Source organism: Carex rostrata, chromosome 9 (assembly GCF_964058835.1).
Source record: "Carex rostrata chromosome 9, lpCarRost1.2, whole genome shotgun sequence".
Classification (NCBI taxonomy): Eukaryota; Viridiplantae; Streptophyta; class Magnoliopsida; order Poales; family Cyperaceae; genus Carex; species Carex rostrata.
This window is the reverse complement of record NC_135926.1, coordinates 5,638,021-5,658,387: the sequence shown is the minus strand read 5'-3', so window position 1 is coordinate 5,658,387 and position 20,367 is coordinate 5,638,021. Positions and strand designations below refer to the sequence as shown.

Sequence of the window (20,367 nt, the reverse complement as noted above, 5' to 3'; positions counted from 1 at the left end):
CAAGCTATTATGATCTCTGTCAATTAATCGTTAAAACTGTACAAATCTGTAATATTTTTGTATAGAGAAATAATATTATCTGAAAACTAGACCTTTCATACCTTTAATTTGATATAAAGAACACAAAAATCCATGTAGCTATTTTCTCTAAATCGAATTCTGAATATAGTCAAAAACTGGGACTGCTCACTAGAATTTCAAGCTAATCTGACCTTTGTCAATTAATCGTTAAAATTGTACAAATCTGTAATATTTTTGTAAAGAGAAATTATATTATCTGAAAGCTAGACTTCCCTACTTTTAATTTTATATAAAGAACATAAAAATTAACTATTTTCTCTAAATCGAATTTTGAATATAATAAAAAACTGGAACTGGTCATTGGAACTTAAAACTATTCTGACCTCTGTCAATTAATCGTTAAAACTGTACAAATATGTAATATTTTTGTATAGAGAAATTATATTATCTGAAAAGTAGACTTCCATATCTTTAATTTTATGTAAAGAATAGAAAAATTCATGTAGCCATTTTCTTAAAAATCGAATTTTGAATCTGATCAAAAATTGGGACAGCTCCAATATTTAATTAGTTTCTGTATCTATTTCGGGCCGAAACATACTATTTTGGGCTATCCAAAACATGATGTATTTTGGTTCAGTAGTCTTTGGCCGAAACTGGATTGTTTCGGGAGAGAACTAAATTGTTTCGGATCGAAACTGGACTGTTTGGTTCGGGTCCGGTTGGGTTTGGTCTAGGTCAGGGGGGTTTGGTTCGGGTTTAGGGGGGTTTAGTCCGGTCCGGGTCCGGTTCTTGATGGTTCTGTCTGGGTTTGGTCCAATCCAAGTCTATATGGTCCACGGGTTAGTCTAGTCCGAGTTTGGGCGGATCTAGTGAAAGACCTGTCCCTTGACCCGGTACGGTCCGGTCTGGGGATCCGATTCGGTCCGGGTCCTGTCCACAGTTTGGACGGTTCAGTCCTGGATCGTTTGGGTTTTTTCAAGGACTTCGAATCCTCTGCCCCACTGGGTGGAGGAATTTTCTGCCTCCTCAGTCATTGCGTGTGGGGTCGGTCACTGTTAAAGGGAGCCGGTCACTTTTAATTTTTGAATTGAGGGCCCACCTCAGACCCACACGCAGTGACTCTGGGAGCAGAAATTTCCTACCTCAGAAAGGCAAAGAATTCGGTTCCTTGTTCAAGACACTACTATACACTACACTACATATTCTGCCTGCCACCCATTAGACAAATCCTATTTAATTAAATGCTCTCGCTTGTTGCTTTACAGGTGATTCGAGCTACATTTGTTTTGTTTTGTTTATAGACTATAACGGCTCTGGATGTTATAGTAGTCTATAACGTTCTTTTAATATTTTGAAATTTAATGATTTCGTACCCTTTTTGAATATTTTTTATTTTATTTTTCTATTAAAAAAAAAATTGGCCAATCAAAGCCCATTTTTGTTCCCCTTCAAAAGATACCGCAAGGACACACACACACAGCATATATATAGCCCTTGTCCGTCGGACATAAAAGAAGACCAGTATAAAAAATGTACTGGTAGTTGGGTATCCGTATTGTTGGGTTTTTGTAAGATCTGCATTTTTTTATTTTACTACTTTTTAGTACAGCTACTTAATTACTAAATAATTCTTAATCCTGTCTTATTAGATTTTGATACCTGTGTAATTCATTGAGTTGAAAATTTGCATATGTGATGTGAAGTTATCGATTTCTGGGTTGCAGCATTGAGTGTAATTAAAGCTAAGTTGAGCCTTGCAATATTAAGACGCTCAAAATATTTAGTTCCTTGTGATGTGGTTTATGCTTTGTTGGAGAGTTAGGGTATAGCTAGTTAGCCCAGAAAAATATTCAACACAACCTAACTAAAATAAAGCTGAAAATTTCTTAGATAAAATAGATCAATTTTTTTCTTCTTATTATATCTGAAGATCAAATAAAAAAAATAAGGGCTAATTAATAAAACAATTTGGGTGGTTGAGGACATCGGCTATCCAAGTAATTGGTCGGCATAAAATAAAATAAAAAATATATATTACTCTCCAATTAAACGCCTGGAAGACAAATACCATTCATATCCGGCATATTTCAAATGCAATTTAATTGCATTTCCATTATTACATATCACAAATAATCATCTTCAAGTATATACAAAGAAAATTTATTTCTGCACTAATTTTTCACCAGCAGACTAAGATCTTTCACATTCAAAATGGTGGTTGATTCCTTTGTTTAAGGTCAAATTCATGGCCACAGCTCTAAATATCAACAATAAACACGCTAACAATGCCTCTAATCACCTCAAGTGAAGGTTCGGTAAAGACCCAAAATTGCCCATATAAGTTCAAACTCACAAAAGTGCAATTTTTTTTTTCTAATAACATAGATTTTATATGCATGTTCAAACTCGTTCATGAACTGGCAAATCGGTAAGATCAACCTCAACCAATGTCGGTTCAGTTTCAGAGGTCTCACCATGTATTGAAGGTACAATTAAATGCCTACTTGATGTTGCCATTGAAACCGAAGCCTCCACTCCCTCAGCCACTGTCGACATATCATCACCTTCTCTGTTTCGTCCGTTCCGGGATAAAAATTTAAAAAATGCATTCAATTTTCCATCCCTCCAACTCGCCTTCCCTTGGAACGTATAATCCTGCACACTCGTTGACCGCCGGTGCTTCTTAGTTGCTTCAATCTCCTTAAACACTTGCTCAGGCAGCATTAACGTAAATCTTTCCCAACCCTCTGTGATTGACTGTGCTCGTCTGTTCTCCTTACCTCGTAGACCATTGTCACTCTTCTGCTCATGTTCTGACACTTGCGAACTGATATCAAAATCCTCGAGTTCAGAGTTCATTGAGAGAAGGCGTTTTCCGGCAAGAACTTCAGGGTCGGAGAGGTTTGACCGACAAACTGGGCAAGTGACATGGTTCTCTAACCAGGTGTCAATGCAGTCTGTATGAAACACATGCCTGCACCCCGGTAGAAGCTGAAGAATGTCATCATCTATAAACTCAGAAATGCAGATGGCACACTCTAGGGGGCTTTTTGAAGTCCTTAAAATTTTAACAGTGGCATACCCAATGGCTGGAAATGTGTCTATGACTGATTGATCAACTCCACGACTCCTTGTTCTTGAAATATTTAAATCCGGTGTAGTGGGGGCCGTGGCAGTTGGGGGTGGCATCCACTGCCGTTTTGCATAGAGTGTTACAATGTAAATTACAAAAATTAATATTAGAAACATCACCACAACGAGGATGATCTCCGCTTTGGAAAAACCCCGCAAGGAGCCATTGCTGTTGTGCGTCGAATTTGAAGCAGATGTGGCAATGGTGGTTTCGGTTCCTCTGTCATCTGTGGAGGAAAACCTTAATAGTGGAATATATGGTTGTGATCCGTTCATTACTGCAACATATAGATGGGATTTCATTTTTCTCTTGCAATTTGAGAATTTGGGGGTCTTATGGTCGCAATAGTATATTGCTAAATTTTAGCCAAGTGTTGAAAGAGATGGCTTTATTTCAATTTTATTTGAAGTAAAGCTTTCTTTCAAATTTTTTAATTGGTATTTTTAAGTTGAAATTTGGTAAATGTTGAATGAGATGGCTTTCTTTATATTTTGAAATGGTACTTCTATATTGGAATCATAAACCATATATCATGACCTATTCCTTAATTGAGTGGTGTATTATTTTTATCACCTATAAGCTATAACACCAAATATTATTGGTTTCTGTATTTTAGAAAACAAAATAATTATTCAAACGATAAGACTTCTGAGATATATTAAAATGAGGATATGCCTCATGGGAAACGCAAAGGTTATCATAGGTGTCAAACTACAAAATTTAAAAGATAAAGGACTTGGTCACAAAGCACTTACAAAACCAATCAGGCTTAGTAGGTAAGTATATATATATTAGGTAAAATTCAAATTTAACCCTGGGTTCATCACTTTCACCTCCGCAAGAAACATCTATTAGTTTCCTGGATAGGCACTCAAAATTGTGCAATCTCGGAAACATACTCGCACAAAATGCAAGTTATTAAAGCAATGATGAATCAAGAATTAAGATTGAAAATAAGTCATTTTTGCTTTTGTTATTTAGTTTGTTATTTGGAGTTTAGTTGTAGACTTTCTGATTTATTTTTGTGGTTAAGTGTTAGTATTAATGTTATTCAAATATTTGAAAAAATCGAGCCGAAAAAACCTTTGCGGACTGAAAAAATAAATTTTTGTGGATATTAATTAAAGAGTTCTGAATTTTTATCACAGTTCCTGGCCAAAACACAAATAGTTTCTGGCCAAAACAGAGTCAGTTCCGGGGAGTTTCGGGCTTAGTTCCTGGCCAAAACCAAAATGCTGAAAAACAACATCTTCGGACATAGCTGAAATAGACTATTCCTTGCCGAAACTAAGGCTGAAACAGCTGCGCAGAAAACTGGATAGTTTGGACATAGCCGAAACAAAGCCAAAACTGAGCCAGAAAGCATTTTTTCGAGTAATGTTAATTCTGATTGAGTGAAAATCATTGAAAAAACTTCTATGACATAAGGAACTGCTCGTAAACTGTATGTAGGTTATAGAGGAATCCTACAATAATAGATAAAACAAAACACACAAAATAAAATATAAATCTAATAGTTGTGGACACCCTAAACTATGTAATCATTGAAAACAAAATATATGCTTGCATCAAACAGGAGTTGTGAAATCAATGATGGATGAAGAATGTAATTTTCAGGTATCTTCAAAGAGAGGTACGCTTTGCAACTGGATTTTTTTTGTTAGGATCATTTATTACCTAGCTAAATTTTAACATCTGATGCTAAGGAAAAATAAACATATCACCATTATACTTGTATTAGTTTTGTCACATGTATCAAACATTATTTCTAAGAATCAGATTTTAATTTGTGCATATAAGACTAATATATCTGCTATGAGTAAACCATGAATAAAATTTACATAATTTGATCGTACCAAAGCTATGATAATTTAGAAAAAAAATGCATAACATATCTAGTTCATGCTTTACTTTGTGACAAATTAGTATTTCGATCAAGCGTATATTATTTTCATATCCAAACTAAAACTTTTAAATAAGACAATATGAATGCAATGGATAATATTTTTGGTATAATACATCTTTCTTTCACTAGTATAAACCTAATAAATATATTTTCTGATTTAACAGAAATCTAGAAAAATTATATCTCACGAGCTTCGTGCATGATTACACTATATTTTAAAGCCTATAAAAAGTTCAGAAAAGATTTTATGAATGAATTTAGTAACTAAATGACAAGTTGTGATTATAAAATGTATATTCAAATCACCTTTGCAAGTGGCAAAATCAGCCAAGAAACAACTTGTTGTCTCTTTTTAGCTATATTCTAGCTTCTCATCTCATTTTAAGTCAAAAAATCAAGATGCACCTGAAATTTCAGCAAAATTCTTGCCTATTTCATGATATTGCTCTTAGATATTAATTAAACTAATCTGAAAAGGGAATATATTTATTGATTTTTATGGATGGAAATATTCTCATGTTTATCTAAAATCGAAAGGTGCAGCCTTGTTTTATCCATGATATGTATTTTGATCCCCTTATAATCGGCCACATTGAAATCTCGAGTAGATGTAATATGCAAATTACAACGTTCTCTGTACTTTCTTTTAGCCATCTTTTAAATAGTCTAGACTTGAAAAATTAATTTTTATAATGTTGTAAAACATCAAGAGTTATTCTTTCATGCATATCAAGTCAAATTAGAAGCCTTAATGAGTATAAAAACATCATACACGAATTGGAATAGTCATAAAGGCAACCAAACAATGTACAATCACATAATCAAGTAAAATATGACATTGTAGGGCCATCAAAAGCTACACCTGAAAACCTTTCAGCAAGATTCTTGCTTTTTCACCACTTGGATTGCAATTTTCAGCATGCTTCTTGATCCTTCACACGTGCATATTTTCAAAAAATTGATTAGGCTAATTTTTCACAAAAATATTAGCATGAAATATATCATTCCTAAATTGAAATCATTATTACCAAAAAAGAAAAAAAAACTGCTAATTAAATTCTCCTTATAAATGAAGTAGAGACAAAGTTCGTATTGCAAACTAAAACACCAAAAATATATAAAAACTCGTCACTTAGGACCTAAAATTTAAAACCCTAAATTTACATATATTAAGAGTATTTTTCTGATTTTAATTCATATGCAAAAAAATTCCAGCAACAAGAAAACCTTAGCAGAAAAAAAATTCCAGCTACAGTACAGATTTTCCGGCAGCAAATTTAGCAGCAAAAAATGAGATTAAGAACAATATAATTAGCACATTTATGCATATTAAAAAATATATAGTCTAGTCATGTCTTTGCTGCAATTTTCTAGTTTTTTATCTTTTTGAAATTCACCTAAAAATAATAAAAATTTCTGAAATAAACAATAAGGATAGCAAGAATCCAACTGCTATTTTTTCACTTCTTCTTGATAATAAATATGAATTAAATATATTAAAATAGTCATTAAAATTAAATAAAATCTTCTAAGCACCTGTTGAAATAAAATTTTGAAAGCTAGAATTAGTAGAGACCAATTTATCGGGTGAATGTGGTGCTTAACACCTTTCACATTCATAACCAAGGTACAAACCTAGCTATTATTTATGGGCATAAAAAAAAATTTAGATTGTGTATTTCCCGTTGCATTACGGGTGGCGACTCTAAATAAAATTTAAATCGCATTCAAAAGGTTGAGTCGAGTATTAGTTTCGTAGCATGGTAGCTACACCTGGTCTCTGTTGAACACAATGTGCCTGCATTGCCTGTACAGCTTATTCTGCCGGTAACCCCACTTCATTATCTTCAATCCTCTGAATATGCCTCCATGAAATAGCGCTATATTATGAATTTGATATCCACAGAATCCAAACCTCAGAAAAAATCAAGTGTAGAACCTTTTCAGTATTTCACGTTATCGGGTTTGACTGTAGACGACTCAAGCTAAGCTCATCCAGTCCTTTCACTGGTGAAAACCTTGCCTTTATGAAAGTATGCTGTACTAGACTTTCTTCCCCCTAGAAGAGCAAGCTTTCAAATAGGAATACCAAGTTTCTTTCGAGTCAAGACTGCTATTTTATTCCATAATTAAGAATGATTTTATGTATATTTTCTTGCCTTTTTATTTGGATGTAGCTAATGTATATAGAGGAGCAATGTAAATGAAATTTATAGGAAACAAATCCACAATTCAATAATTTCTATTTCCTAACTATTTTCTCAGTTCTGATACCTTTTGGCAAGTCAAACATCTTCTTTGATTCATACAATTTTACTGACTAAATGATCAATAGCACCTCCCAGAAATATGCACTTACATCTCACTGACGAGTGGTGATGACCTTCTGTCCACCTCCACCCACAAAACATCAATTTAAATGATCTCAACTTGTTTGAGCCAAAAGATTCCATCAGTCCCTGATTGACTGAGATACTGTCCCTGATTCCATCAGTCCCTGGTGAGTTGCTTAATTGTGACATTGTCAATGACCGCCATTGCTGCATCGGCAACATGTTCTTCTTCTTAGTGGGATATGAAGAAAAATACTAAATGAAGGCAAAAACAACAACGTTTACTGATCAGGCTGATGAAAGATTTTGGAGTCAATTCAGTTTGTAGCTGGCAGAGAAGGTTGACTGGGCTAGTGCGTTTTAACAAAGCAAGGAAAAATGTGGTGGATGCACAAATTTGATCGACAGTTAAATTGATATTTATGAAGCTTTGGCACATAAATGTTTCCCCATTTTTTTACTTATTGGAAAAAAAAATGACACAAATTAATTTTTGGGGGCAAACAAAGAAACTTTTTTTTCATGAGGACCAATTTTGGTAAGGCATCATCCGCAAGGGAAAACCTCGCAAAATAAGTATCTTCTTGAATAAAAAGGTAATTAGGCAAGAACAGTCAAATTGGTGTTTACTAGAGACAAAATGATGTAGGGTAAACTTTCTTTATATTATCACATAAAGATGTTTTTGAATTCTGAAACTACTATGACAAAAAGCTCATTATCTTTTTAAGAAAATAGACAGGCAAGTCTAGCACTCTTAAGTCATAATTGTCTACCAAATGTTAAAGTTGCTCAAAATAGGAGCCCAGATGCAAATTTAGAAGAGAAATGAAAGAAAATAGTGCAGGAATGAGGCTTCAATCACGTGATAGCGTGAAAGTTCTTAACATTATGATCGCCGTCAAGTAGTGAAGTCATCGGGCTCTGTCTTGGATTTAATATTTTTCAAATATGCAAATTTAGTTCACAAAACACCAAATTTTCCATTTGGGTTCCTTGTAAATTTTTTTCCTCTTCATTAAAAAACAAGTGATACATTACTTCAGAAATTAACTAACTACTCGAACAATTATAACACATCATTTAAATAAAAAGCAACTATCTAAAATGTAGGCTATTATTTTTCTTTTTCCAATGCTCTCTTACGCCAAACTAGCGATTAAGCGTATATATGAAACACTATTTTGGTACCAAGAGAGCAACTTCTTTCTTTAGGCTAATTTATGATATCATTATTTTGAAATTATGTAAACATGATGAACAACAGAGCTTAAACAGCCTAAATTAAGTTGAGAAAAAAAAGAAAATATTGACCAGACAATTGATCAATTATGTACATCGCACCGATCACAATTTACCAATTATATACATAAAATTAGACTATGATGCCACAGGGATGACCACATCAGGCCCATCCGCGATATCTTTCTGTACATTTTCATGTAATTGAAGGGGGGAACTATCTGCTCTACTATGTGCACCTGACTCTGATTGCCTCAATACACCCTCTGCGCCACTGAGGTTACCACTCGACTCCGTTAAATATGAAACCTCACTCCCGTCTTCCATATGGATCACATGACTGTTTCTCGCTTGCCAGAGAGTGTATGTTAGGTCAGAACGGTAAATTGGACATGATGTGTGTGAAGCTAACCATTTGTCAATGCAGTCCTGATGGAAAACATGGTGACATCCCGGGAGCATAAGCAGAGTGTCAGAACCGGTATATTCAGACAGACAAACAGTGCACTCGAGTGTAACATCCTTTCGCCCCTTCAGGTTAGAGTATTCAACAATGGGAAAGCTCCTTAGAAGTGATGGATCAAGACCATAAGATATCTCACCCTGCATGACTTCATTTTCTATTCTAGCAGCCATAATACGGGCACGGCGACATCGGTGAAGGGATATAATGCATATCAAAAGTAATATCAGGACAACAAAGAAGAAAATGATGTGTAGTAACATTAATGCTGGAATGGGAACCATCTCTGTTGCTGTATCTGTCCTTCTCGGGGCGCGCAGGTGACTGAGCTAGCTAGTGACGGTTGGATTGCGAGAAGTAGAAGGAAAACATATAGGATAAATGAATGCATTGTGAATGGAGATTGTCAATTGGGAAAATGATGAAGGGGCTATGATTGGATTTATTGAAAGAGAGATCGACTTGATGAGATCGAGGTATCAATCTTATTACTTCTAAGTTACAAGCTCTACTAGCCTCTAGTTCATCATCCAATAAATAAACAAGTAGTAAAAATACAATATATATACAAGCGATTACACAATATAATAGATAATTAGGACTTGAAGTTAAGGCGTTGGTTCCTAATTTGATAATGGGTATGTGAATATTATATTCTTTGGTGTTGGTTCCTCATTTGATAACAGGTATCTGCATTTTGAGAAATGTAATAAAACAAATGATAAATAGTTAGCATCAACTTAAACAATGTTCGATAAAAAAAAAAGCTACACCAAAAAGTTTGTTACTTGTATTACCATTTGTCTTGTTAAAAAAGAATGTTTTAGTGTCTACATTAAGAATAAATAAATAAAACTTCGAAGAAAATCAATAAAATTAATAATTAAAGAGTCAGTACTTGCTGACACAATGGATAACAGGTTTGGAGTTGTAGAAAAATTAATTAGTAGGTCGTTAGCCAATTATTAACTAAAAATGCGTCTTTTGCTGGTAACACCAATCAAATCATACCTTTGTACCGTTATGTACGTATAATGTTCTTAATTATTTATAATCTTATTTGATGTTGAGTTAATTTTGTCAGATACTTTATTTTCCTATATAAACATTTAGTTTGAAAGCTTTTTTTGTTTTTGTTTTGGAAATAGAGATAGAGATATTTGCCTTCCAAATTCAATATCGTTAATACTATTTATCATTCGATTATATTTCTTCCCTACAAACCCTTACTATTTTCTTTAATCATTAATTTGTAATATCTTTCTGATGATCCTAACAAATTTCGATTTGTAGATCCGCTGTAGGCCCGTAACCATCAATTCGTTTAAATGAAATGTAAGAAACCAAAGCAGTTGGGTTTTTTGAAGCCCATGAAATGCCCAAAAAAAACAAAAAATTGAAAGTGAAACAAACCGAAATTTTTGTTACTATCCAAAAAAAAATTCAAAATTTACAAATTTACATAGGTTTTACAAATTCAAAAACTGTCTAGAACGAAAAATTATTTTCCAAATCTAAGGCCTATATCCGGAAAATAATTTTCCGGATCCATAGTGTCTATTTCTGAATTTGGGGTTCCAAGAAATAACTATCCGGATTTTTTAATTAAATAGAAAATGTTGTGATTCATTTATTTTTTGTATTGAAATATTAAAAATAATTTTATATTTCTTTGAAAATAGTTGGAATACTATATAATGGAATTTATTAGAAAGGCTGAGACAAATAACCCGGATTAACATTTTTCAGGCCGAACTTTTTGCTACCGTAAGAAAAACTAAAATATTTATTTATGTGTTATTGAAAAAAAATAAAAATATTTTGGATCTGAGTTATTGATTTCGGTTCAAAAATCACTTCTGAGTAAATAAAGAAAATATTGTGGTTCCTCTAGTACATTCAAATTGTAAGATACTCCATCTATTTTCAAAAAAACAATTTGATTTGACATTTTGTAATGATTGCAAATAAAAAAAAATTTCAAAACAGATGGAGTACCATTTAATTTGAATGTACTAGAAGGAGCACGATAATTTCTTTATTCACCCATAAGTGGCTTTTGAACTGGGATCAATAACTCAGATCCAAAACATTTTTATTTATTTCCTAGAAATACACAAAGAAATATTTTAATTTTTCTTACAGCCTGAAAAATGTTTATCCGGGTTATTTGTTGTAATATTTCTAATAAATTCAATTATATAGTATTCCATATATTTTTAAAGAAATATGAAACTATTTCTAATATTTCAATAGAAACAATAAATAAATAATAACATCTTCTATTTGTTTAAAAAAATTCAAAAAATCATGAATCCTAGAGATAATTTTCTAGAAATAGGATTTGAGAATCCGGAGAATTATTTTTTGGATTCAGATCCTAGATCCAAAAAATAATTCTCCAATTTGGACAGTTTTCGGAATGTTTATAAAACTTGTGCAGATTTATAAATTTTGAAATTTTCTTTTGATATTTAAAAATTTCGGTGAAACAAGAGTAGAGGCCGGAGGAATCCATATCACCTGAGCTATGATTTTTGAGTTTGAATCCGTTCCGTTTGTCTGGATAGCATAAATTTTGGATTTGAGCCGAATTGGTCTGAATTTTGATCGGACTGTTCGGATTAAAATTAAAAGGAGGAATTTTACGTATACCCTCAAAAACTTCAAAATTATGTATTCTCTTCTCTAAACTTCAAAATTACATATTCTACCCTCTAAACTTTCAAACTCACAAATTTACTTATTTTATGGTCTTTTATATTAATACTCATTTTAAAATTATAAAATAGACTATTTTATCCTTTATTAAAAGCATAAAAACAATTGTGGTTTATTTAAGAAAAAATATTGATCTTATAAGACACTCATTATATTTTTTTTATCTTTTTATGAAGTAGAGGGAATTTGTAAGTCTTCCAAGCGTAGAGCTCGTAGGAAAAACCTCTGAAATGATTTTCATATTGGACCGTCATTCTCGGACGATGAGAAATTGGTTCAATTAATTTACTAGTGTTTTCTGAATAATATGAAGCCAATCCATTAAATCTTTTAGGTCCCTACATACTCACCTCGACGGTTTTTGAAAATAGAATTTATCAAAGAAAATGATTCAATTGAATGAATCCAAAAATGCCCATTTTGCCATTGAAAACTTCATACTCATTATACCCTCTACGTTTATAAAATATCCATTTTACTCTCGAAAAACCAATAAAATATAAGACCGATATTTTTCTTAAATAAGCTACAAATTTTTTTTATGCTTTTAATAAAGAGTAAATGGACATTTTATAAATTTAAAATGAGTTCTAATATAAAAGAAAATAAAAAGAGTAAATTTGTGAGTTTTGAAAGTTTAGAGAGGGCAATACATAGTTTTAAAGTTTTTGAGGGGTATACGTGAAATTCCCCGGAATTGAAAGTTTCTGTTAACTCAGAAGACGTCAGGATGCAGTAGAACAGCAGCTACATGATGACTACAGAAATAACATATCAGTACAATATAGTTTTTCCTTTTTTGAAAAGAATTACCAAATTAACCAGATACCTTTGACCACAACAGAATTGTGTATTCTACTTTCATTGTAGGTTGGTCCGACAATCTGATATTTTAGATAGTTAATTACAACAACCTGATCAATGAACTAATTAATTGGGACCATAATATCAATCAAGAGAGAAAAAAATCTGACAAAATTGCTCTCGGATGACTCAACTTTTTTTTTTTTGAGTAAGAATAGGAGGCATGTTCTTCTTTTATTAATCACAATTAGTTATATTCTTTTTTGAGAGAAAAGTGAAGGTCATGCTTTTAAGTTTCATTAAACTGACACCAGTTTGCCAAAGAGCCATATAGGAGATGCAATTATTGAAAAAAACTGAAAGACTAAATAAAAAAAAAAATGAAGCAAATTGTGAATTTTAAAATAACAAAAAAGTCTTAGTAGCATAAATTCCGGTTGAGTACTTGCCTTTCTTTCCTCCATCAAACTACAAAACCTCTCAGTTGTTTGAAAACCAACTGATGTACGTACTCATCCAGTATTTCTTTTGTCAACATTTCCTCATTGGTGCTCTCTTCCTTAAATATTCGTTTGCATCTTTCTATCCACACAACAAAGCAAATCACAACCTGTAATCTTCGGATTTGGATATATTTGCTGTTGATTATGTTGTCTGCATAGTTTCCTTGCAAGTATCGGGCTTAGTTACATTGTGTGATGAAGTTGAAATAAAAACAAAAGTTAAGAGCATTATATGTTTTTTCTCTTATGTGCTAGGATAAAGATAATTTAGAGAAATTCACTTCTGGAAAAAGATAACCGCTGGTGTTTCCAGTGGTTGTTTTCGCCGGAAAAGCAGTTGGAGCATCTTTAAAGAAATTTATTTTTAGGGAACTTCTCTAATTTTTCTTAATTGAGGATATGAATAGAAATTTCAGTTCGGAGTATGTCAATATATATTCTTTTTATTTTACCAAATGTTGCTTTTGGAGTTTCGGTGACGCGCACAAGAAAATATTATTCCTATCTTTCTTCTTCAAACGAAAAAGGTCCGAAAATAAGTGATGGCAACACTTCTTTTATTATTATTTTTACCACCTTTTTCTTATTCATGCATATGGCTTCTAGACTACTACTCGTGCAGTGCACGATGCTCATGGTTTTAAGATTTGCTGACCACGTTTCGAGATAAACATCTAATATATTATTAGAGAAGCGCAGAAAATGAATGTAAATAATTAAGTGAAACAGTTGGGAATCAATGAAAAACAAAATGAGATTCTACTATATTCATTTTTGTTATATTATTATAAGTCTTATTGTTATATTATTATGAGTCTTAATGGATACTGGGTACTGACTTGTCTTTTTTTTTGTTTTGGTCTCTCAAATGGGAAACGGTTTATATGAAATTCGAGAATTTCTCCGCAATATAAGGGTGTGGACTAAGATGATAACATAATATATATAATTAAAAAGACTAACAAAAGTAATACATAACTTTTGCAATCCATTATCAATTCAATGAACAATATATTATCTAAAAATAGGACTAAAATCCATGCTTGAATAATGTTCTACCATCAACGAACTTATACCACAATTAGTATAAAAAATCGTATTCCTACAATCCTAATTAGGCATTTTATTTTCTAATTCAGAGTACTGATCAATCCTTGCCAGAAATGGCCTGATCAACAAATTTCGAAACAAATCTCAAAATGTGATGACACAGCATACAAAAAATAGCTTCTTTTCAAAAAATTTTAAAGTTTTGAAGAAAAATCACAAACAAAATCATAACCTACCTACACGCGATTAAGTGTCACTAAGTCAGCTGCTTCTCTGTCCATCACTCGGTTTCCCCCTTCCAACGGTGAAGACGGAGCAGACTTACCATTAACGACACTTCCCGGGCTTAATTTGATTGAACCACTTGCTGCGTTCCCGCCTTGCAATGGTGAAGATGGGTCTGACTTCCCTTGAGGAACATTTTCCGGGCTTAATTGGATAGAACCAGATCTGATGCCAGCCATTCCAGTTACAGTTACAGTAGATGTTCTTCCAACTGATTGTGTGTCATTCCGAGGGGCAGTAACTGGAGATAGCCTTCCAACTGACCCTGCATTGGCCTCAGCTACTTCATTACTTGGGCTTAATCTCAAAGAACCTGATCTGAGACTTGATGTTCTGAAGTTCCCAAATGGGGCTATTCTTTGAACCGATCCATCTCTTCTAACCGATCCGTCTCTTCTAACAGATCCCTCCCTTCTAACTGATCCCTCACCTGGTGCTCTCCTAGATGAGAATACACGAAGGAAAGACCACACCTTCCCGCTCTTACTAGCCGGCAGTACCTCGTACCGATGACCACCAATTCTAGCTGCCAGTCGTTGCTCCCCCCTTGACGCTTCAATATCCCTCTGCACGTGCTCAGGTAGCCTCAACGTGAACCTATCCACTGCTGCTACTGCCAAATGGCTTTCACCATCTGCTGATTGCAAGTTGTTTTCACTGGCAATAATTTCCGCATTGTGGGTAAGGTCAGATCGGCAAACTGGGCATGTGATATGGTTCTTCAGCCAATCATCAATGCACTTTGGATGGAAAGCATGGCAGCATCCGGGCAGGAGCAGGCGTATTTTATCATCATCTTCAAATTCAGACAAACACACAGCACACTCGAGAGGTCCATTTCCTATTTTTATCCCTTTGACACCTACATAATCAATAACTGGGAAAATATCAACCAGCGATTGATCAAGACCGACACTAACCCTAGGCACCCTATGTGGTTGAACTTCTTGTTGAACATCTGTGCCAGTAAACCCATGACGATTTATACAGATAGAAGCTATGCTTATCACCACAAAGACGAGGATTATGAAAGCAAGCACCAACACCATCGTGAGAGAGAATGTCGAGGTGGTGTACCCGGGGATGCTTGGCGTAGGGGGCGATGATTGTGCAAATGCTGGTACAGACATATGTAGGAAAAGAAAGATGATCACACCTGTTATAAATTTTGGCCTTTTCATGGTAATGGTGATAGGAAAGCAGTTCATTTTTGTGGGATTAAGTTGAGAGACGTGTTGAAGATAAGGGTTGATGAAATTGAGATGACAGGCTTTATACGGTTGGGAAGGAACTAGTACGTGTTGACCAAGAAGGACTCTGTATTTAGAGATAATTGGTTTTACGTTTTGGATATAACTTAGCTAGTAGATTCTTCTTGTTTTATTTTATTTTTTTCTTCTGCCGAGAGGACATTTGTGATTTGTTCTCACGGCACCTCTCAGTTCCGATTGGATAATAAGTACCTATATTTCAAGTTCTTTTGATTAAAAAAGAAAAATGAAGACAACTTAATTGGAATCATTCCTTCCTTTAGTTTATATAATTTTTTTGTATGCATATGTTGACTATATGGTGCAAGGTACTAAGGTCAAGTATGAGATGAACATAACCGAATTGTATATCGGACACCACTATCTCCCCCAGATTAATTTGTCACGCAAAGCATGACTATTTTGTAAAAATGTTGCTATACCATGTAGTAAAAAGGATATAATTCCAGACGATTTTTGTTGTCTTCATTAGATCCAATTAACTCTGTTTTATGGCATAAAAAATTAAGTACATAGAATTACAGAGTCACTATTTACGAAAATAGAATAAAATGGACGCTACGCTAGTAGGGACGAGTCACGCCAAAATTAAGATGTTGTCAGCAGAGTCCAATTTTAAAGTTGAACAAAATCAATTGCATATGTTCTCTGTTTAAAATTGAACGCTCTCACTGACAGTGTCTTTTAATCCTGAATAAGTTATATTTTCGTAAATAATGTGTTTATAATATCATATATTTATTTTATTTATTTTCTTATCCCATAAAATAATTTCGGATTTCTAGTCTGCTTGTGCTAGAACAACAAACTTTAATTACTATTGGCATTTGAGTATGTGATTTATTTTCTACTGATAAATTATTATTCATTGTGAATCTTAAATATTGCAAAATATATAATTTTCCAATGAGAACTTTGTACTTAATGATCTCATGGGTAGTTTTGAAGTACAGTTGCCCGGTCAATCATTTTTTAGTGTTAGAGCTCAATTTACAATATTTTATTGTTAACAATTACTACGGGGCCTTCAGTTTTTCTCCTTCTCCCTTGGTGTGCATTTTTTTTTTTTAATATTCTGTGTAAACTATATGGTTTTCTTCTGTGATTGTATTTCATTTTTTTAAAATATTTTGCTGAGGAAGCTACAAATTGGACCTAAAAAATTGCCTATATATTGTATGTCGCCTATTGTTTGACTTACACGTAACTGTCTTGAATTGACAAAATTGTTAGGAAGAAAGGAAAATTTATAGTTTCAAAAAATGTATGATCAACCCATGATAATTGCAATTTTTGCATTTTTCTATTATCATAGGTGAAGTCCACGCCTCAGTCAAAGTCGCTTGCATTTAGGGCGTGTTCGGCGTGCCACTGTGCCCGCGGGAAAAAAAAAAATTCATTCAGAGTGATTTTTTTTTTTCCCACGCGAATAGTGTTTTGGCCATTCAAATTGGATCAAAACCCAAACCCATTCCCGTTCCCGCTTAGCAACCGAACACGCCCTTAATGTTTATGTTCCTATGGGATTGTTCAAAAAATGTTTGTGTTTATGTACTCTCTGACATGCTTTCTTTCAATTTGGCATACCACTTCTTCAGGTAATTTATTCTATGCACTTTTGCAGTTATATTGTATTTAATTTTTTTATTCGATTGTACTTGAATTAAAAATAGCGATAAATTGAGGGGGCATTATGTCACAACCGTATAAATATGAGGTACTGGCGGCGCCACAATAAATATGGGTGGAACTTTTACATCAGGGTATATTCTCCATAGTATTGTAATGGAATTGACCTTCTTAGAAATCTGATGAAGGTTACCTCTCTGTTCTAGAATGCTTGACTTCTGGAAACTTTAGAAAGCAAAATAACCATCAGGCTATAACCATGCTTCTTGTTGTAAATGTACGCTGTTTTAAAGGAAAATAATTACTAAACTTAGTTGTAGAGTGGTGGATATGGCAAGGTTAAACTTGCTCTAGAGAGATGGCTGTTTGAAATTAATTAATAAATGAAAGATGACACTGAAATAAAATGAGCGATAAAGAAAATGTTGAATTTTCACACCTGTGTTGCAAAAGATACGAAGATAAATGCACCTTAATTTCCGAAGAAATATCTGTTTTGAGAAATAAAATGTAAAAAGAAATTATTTAGTCCATCTAATTCCGATCACACGTCCAATTCTTCAAACTCAATTAACTCATAACGACTTCCATAAATTCCTTTTTTCAAATTTCCATGCACACTTTTTTTTTTCTTTTATCTTTCTTCTTTCATCCGTAGAACAAAATTTATCTTTCTCCTCTTTTTATCTCTTTTGAAAAGAGAAAAAAGAAAAGGTAACACAGTTGACTAAGAAAAAGGTCCTAATTTTGTTAGTTCGATAAATATATTCAGGTAATTTATTCTATGCACTTTTACAGTTTGATTCCTCCACATAACTTTGGCGAAAGTTTCAAAAAAAAAAAATTCTTTTGGACCATCTCCTCTCTCTCATAGTTCTAACTCGCTATAGACTAAATATGTTTCACCAGCTTATAGGATTGCAATTATATATTCTTCAACATTTAACTCTGATTTTTTTTTCTTTCTTAAATAAAAAAATTGCGAGAATGGTAATAAATATTTAATTTAGTGACAAAAATAATGATTTAATCTTCTATATTCTTATCATAGGTCTAAAATTAAGATGATCCTTTATAAATATTAAGCAGTTAGTGAATTGATCCAATCTTTACTTTTAAAAAAATGGAGAAAATGCAGTTATGTTTGTACAATGCATTAGGATGTTTACATGGAATGGGATATAATAAGTATGTATTCTGATCTTTATATGAAATTAGATACAAATATTCGATATTTGAATATCCTTATTAATATAGATATGGTTTTAAATGTTAATTAATTATTCATATCTGAATAGTTGATATATACCATATAGTTTAATATATATTACAAAAAATTTATGTTATTCACCATTATAAAAACAACAGATATCCAATCTATATTTGTTTATATCTGATCCGTATCTTATCCATCTAATATCTGATTCATATTCGTATCTGAAAAATAAAAGCGGATCAATTGTTGATTTTACCACTATCCGATCTGTTTGCACCCCTAAAGGTGACCCGATCAATTGTTGATTACTGAAATTGTTAATATTAATCAAGGTTCTAAATAACGTTTATAGCGGCATAGCGGGGATACAAAAAAAAAGCTTTACCGAGCGCAGCTATAGCGAAAGCTATCATACATAGCGTTTTTTTTTTTTTTCAAAAATTATACTTTATATTTCTACTAATAATAAACATTATCTAAAGTTTCATAGGAAAAAAAAACACCAAATTGATTAAGAAGTTCTAATATTATCTCAAGGACTAGATTTTGTTTTAATTTCTGGAGAGCCCAACGCACAATGCATGATACAAATAATTTAATTGATATAGTCCGACACACAATACATGATACAAATAATTTAATTGATATAGCCCAACGCACAATGTTCAAATTTATTGATATAGCTTCTTAAATAAAATAAAAAAGTCCATGTAATTTAAATCAGTTTGGACTTATAGGCCATTTTTTTTTTTGAAAAAAATGGGCAAAACCCACCTATTTCCATTCAACAAGAAATCATATAAATCATTCGGTTTAGATACCATCATTCTGGTACCACATATGCACAGACAAAATAGAAAAGCACCTACATAAGTATTACAGTCAAATACCTCAGACATGCATTTACCTAAACAGACCCAAAATAGTAACATATACAAGTCTCACCCAAAATACAAACTGACACTAAATGAAATTAGTCATAGAAGTCCCTGTGATTATAGAAATAGCAAAATATGACTTCTTCAATCTTCAAACTTTCTCAACTCATGTCACTATCTATACTGCTGCCATCAGAAGAACCTGAGCATAAACCATCAGATGAACTAGTTCTAATCCCAAGCATATGGGTTGTAGCCACCATTGTAATGGTAGGCAAACCTCCTTGTAGGTCCTTTGTCTCCAAAGGTATCATACAAATTAAATTAGACAAAGCATCATATGATTGGTTACTACATCAAAATTTAGCTGTTGATAATAAGCCCATTTAAATTCCAAAATAATAATAATAAGCTCATGTAATATAGCGGACCAATATTGCCGCTATGCGCTACGCGCTATAGCGGACTGCTATTGCCTCTATAGCGGTCGTAGTTCAATTAGTGCAGTTTTACTCTGTAACTTGGTTGTTTAGATCTAAAACCGCTATAGCTAGCTATTTAGAACACCGGTATATATTAACCAAGAGTAGCTAATTAACGAAATTGTTCATAGCCGGAGCCATATTATACTAGATCAATAGAAAAAGGTAAAAATTGAAAAACAAATTGAAAAAATAATTGATTATGTCCTACCTTAAGTGACTCAACCTACGCCTCAAGCCCTGTTATTCAGTCATCTACCCTTATGTTATAGGAACCAAAATATTAATAGCTAATAATTTCTAAGGAATCATAAATATACAGAATGCAATTTGAACTAAAGACTATTATTGACATTTTTCTAGCTTTCCAATGGGTCGTTCATAAAAGCAGGGGGAGAAAACAGAAAGAGAGACAGAGAAATAGAAG

At 33.0% G+C, this 20,367-nt stretch overlaps 3 protein-coding genes across 3 annotated transcripts; all 3 read right to left on the bottom strand.

Moving 5' to 3' along the window:
* Positions 1 to 2,188: 2,188 nt before the first annotated feature.
* LOC144559910 (putative RING-H2 finger protein ATL36) lies at positions 2,189 to 3,432 on the bottom strand. The gene has a single exon (XM_078309078.1). It carries the CDS (start codon positions 3,430 to 3,432, stop codon positions 2,425 to 2,427), a length of 1,008 nt encoding a protein of 335 aa, XP_078165204.1. The 3' UTR covers positions 2,189 to 2,424.
* Positions 3,433 to 8,776: 5,344 nt separating this feature from the next.
* LOC144559909 (putative RING-H2 finger protein ATL35) lies at positions 8,777 to 9,274 on the bottom strand. Its single transcript, XM_078309077.1, has one exon. The coding sequence runs from the start codon at positions 9,272 to 9,274 to the stop codon at positions 8,777 to 8,779; it is 498 nt and encodes a 165-aa protein (XP_078165203.1).
* A 5,141-nt stretch (positions 9,275 to 14,415) lies between these two features.
* On the bottom strand, positions 14,416 to 15,959 carry LOC144559908 (E3 ubiquitin-protein ligase ATL9-like). The gene has a single exon (XM_078309075.1). The coding sequence runs from the start codon at positions 15,670 to 15,672 to the stop codon at positions 14,416 to 14,418; it is 1,257 nt and encodes a 418-aa protein (XP_078165201.1). The 5' UTR covers positions 15,673 to 15,959.
* Positions 15,960 to 20,367: the final 4,408 nt, after the last annotated feature.

Coding starts and splice junctions, on each gene's coding strand:
- LOC144559910 (XM_078309078.1), bottom strand. CDS start 3,432: ATGAACGGATCACAACCATATATTCCACTATTAAGGTTTTCCTCCACA.
- LOC144559909 (XM_078309077.1), bottom strand. CDS start 9,274: ATGGCTGCTAGAATAGAAAATGAAGTCATGCAGGGTGAGATATCTTAT.
- LOC144559908 (XM_078309075.1), bottom strand. CDS start 15,672: ATGAACTGCTTTCCTATCACCATTACCATGAAAAGGCCAAAATTTATA.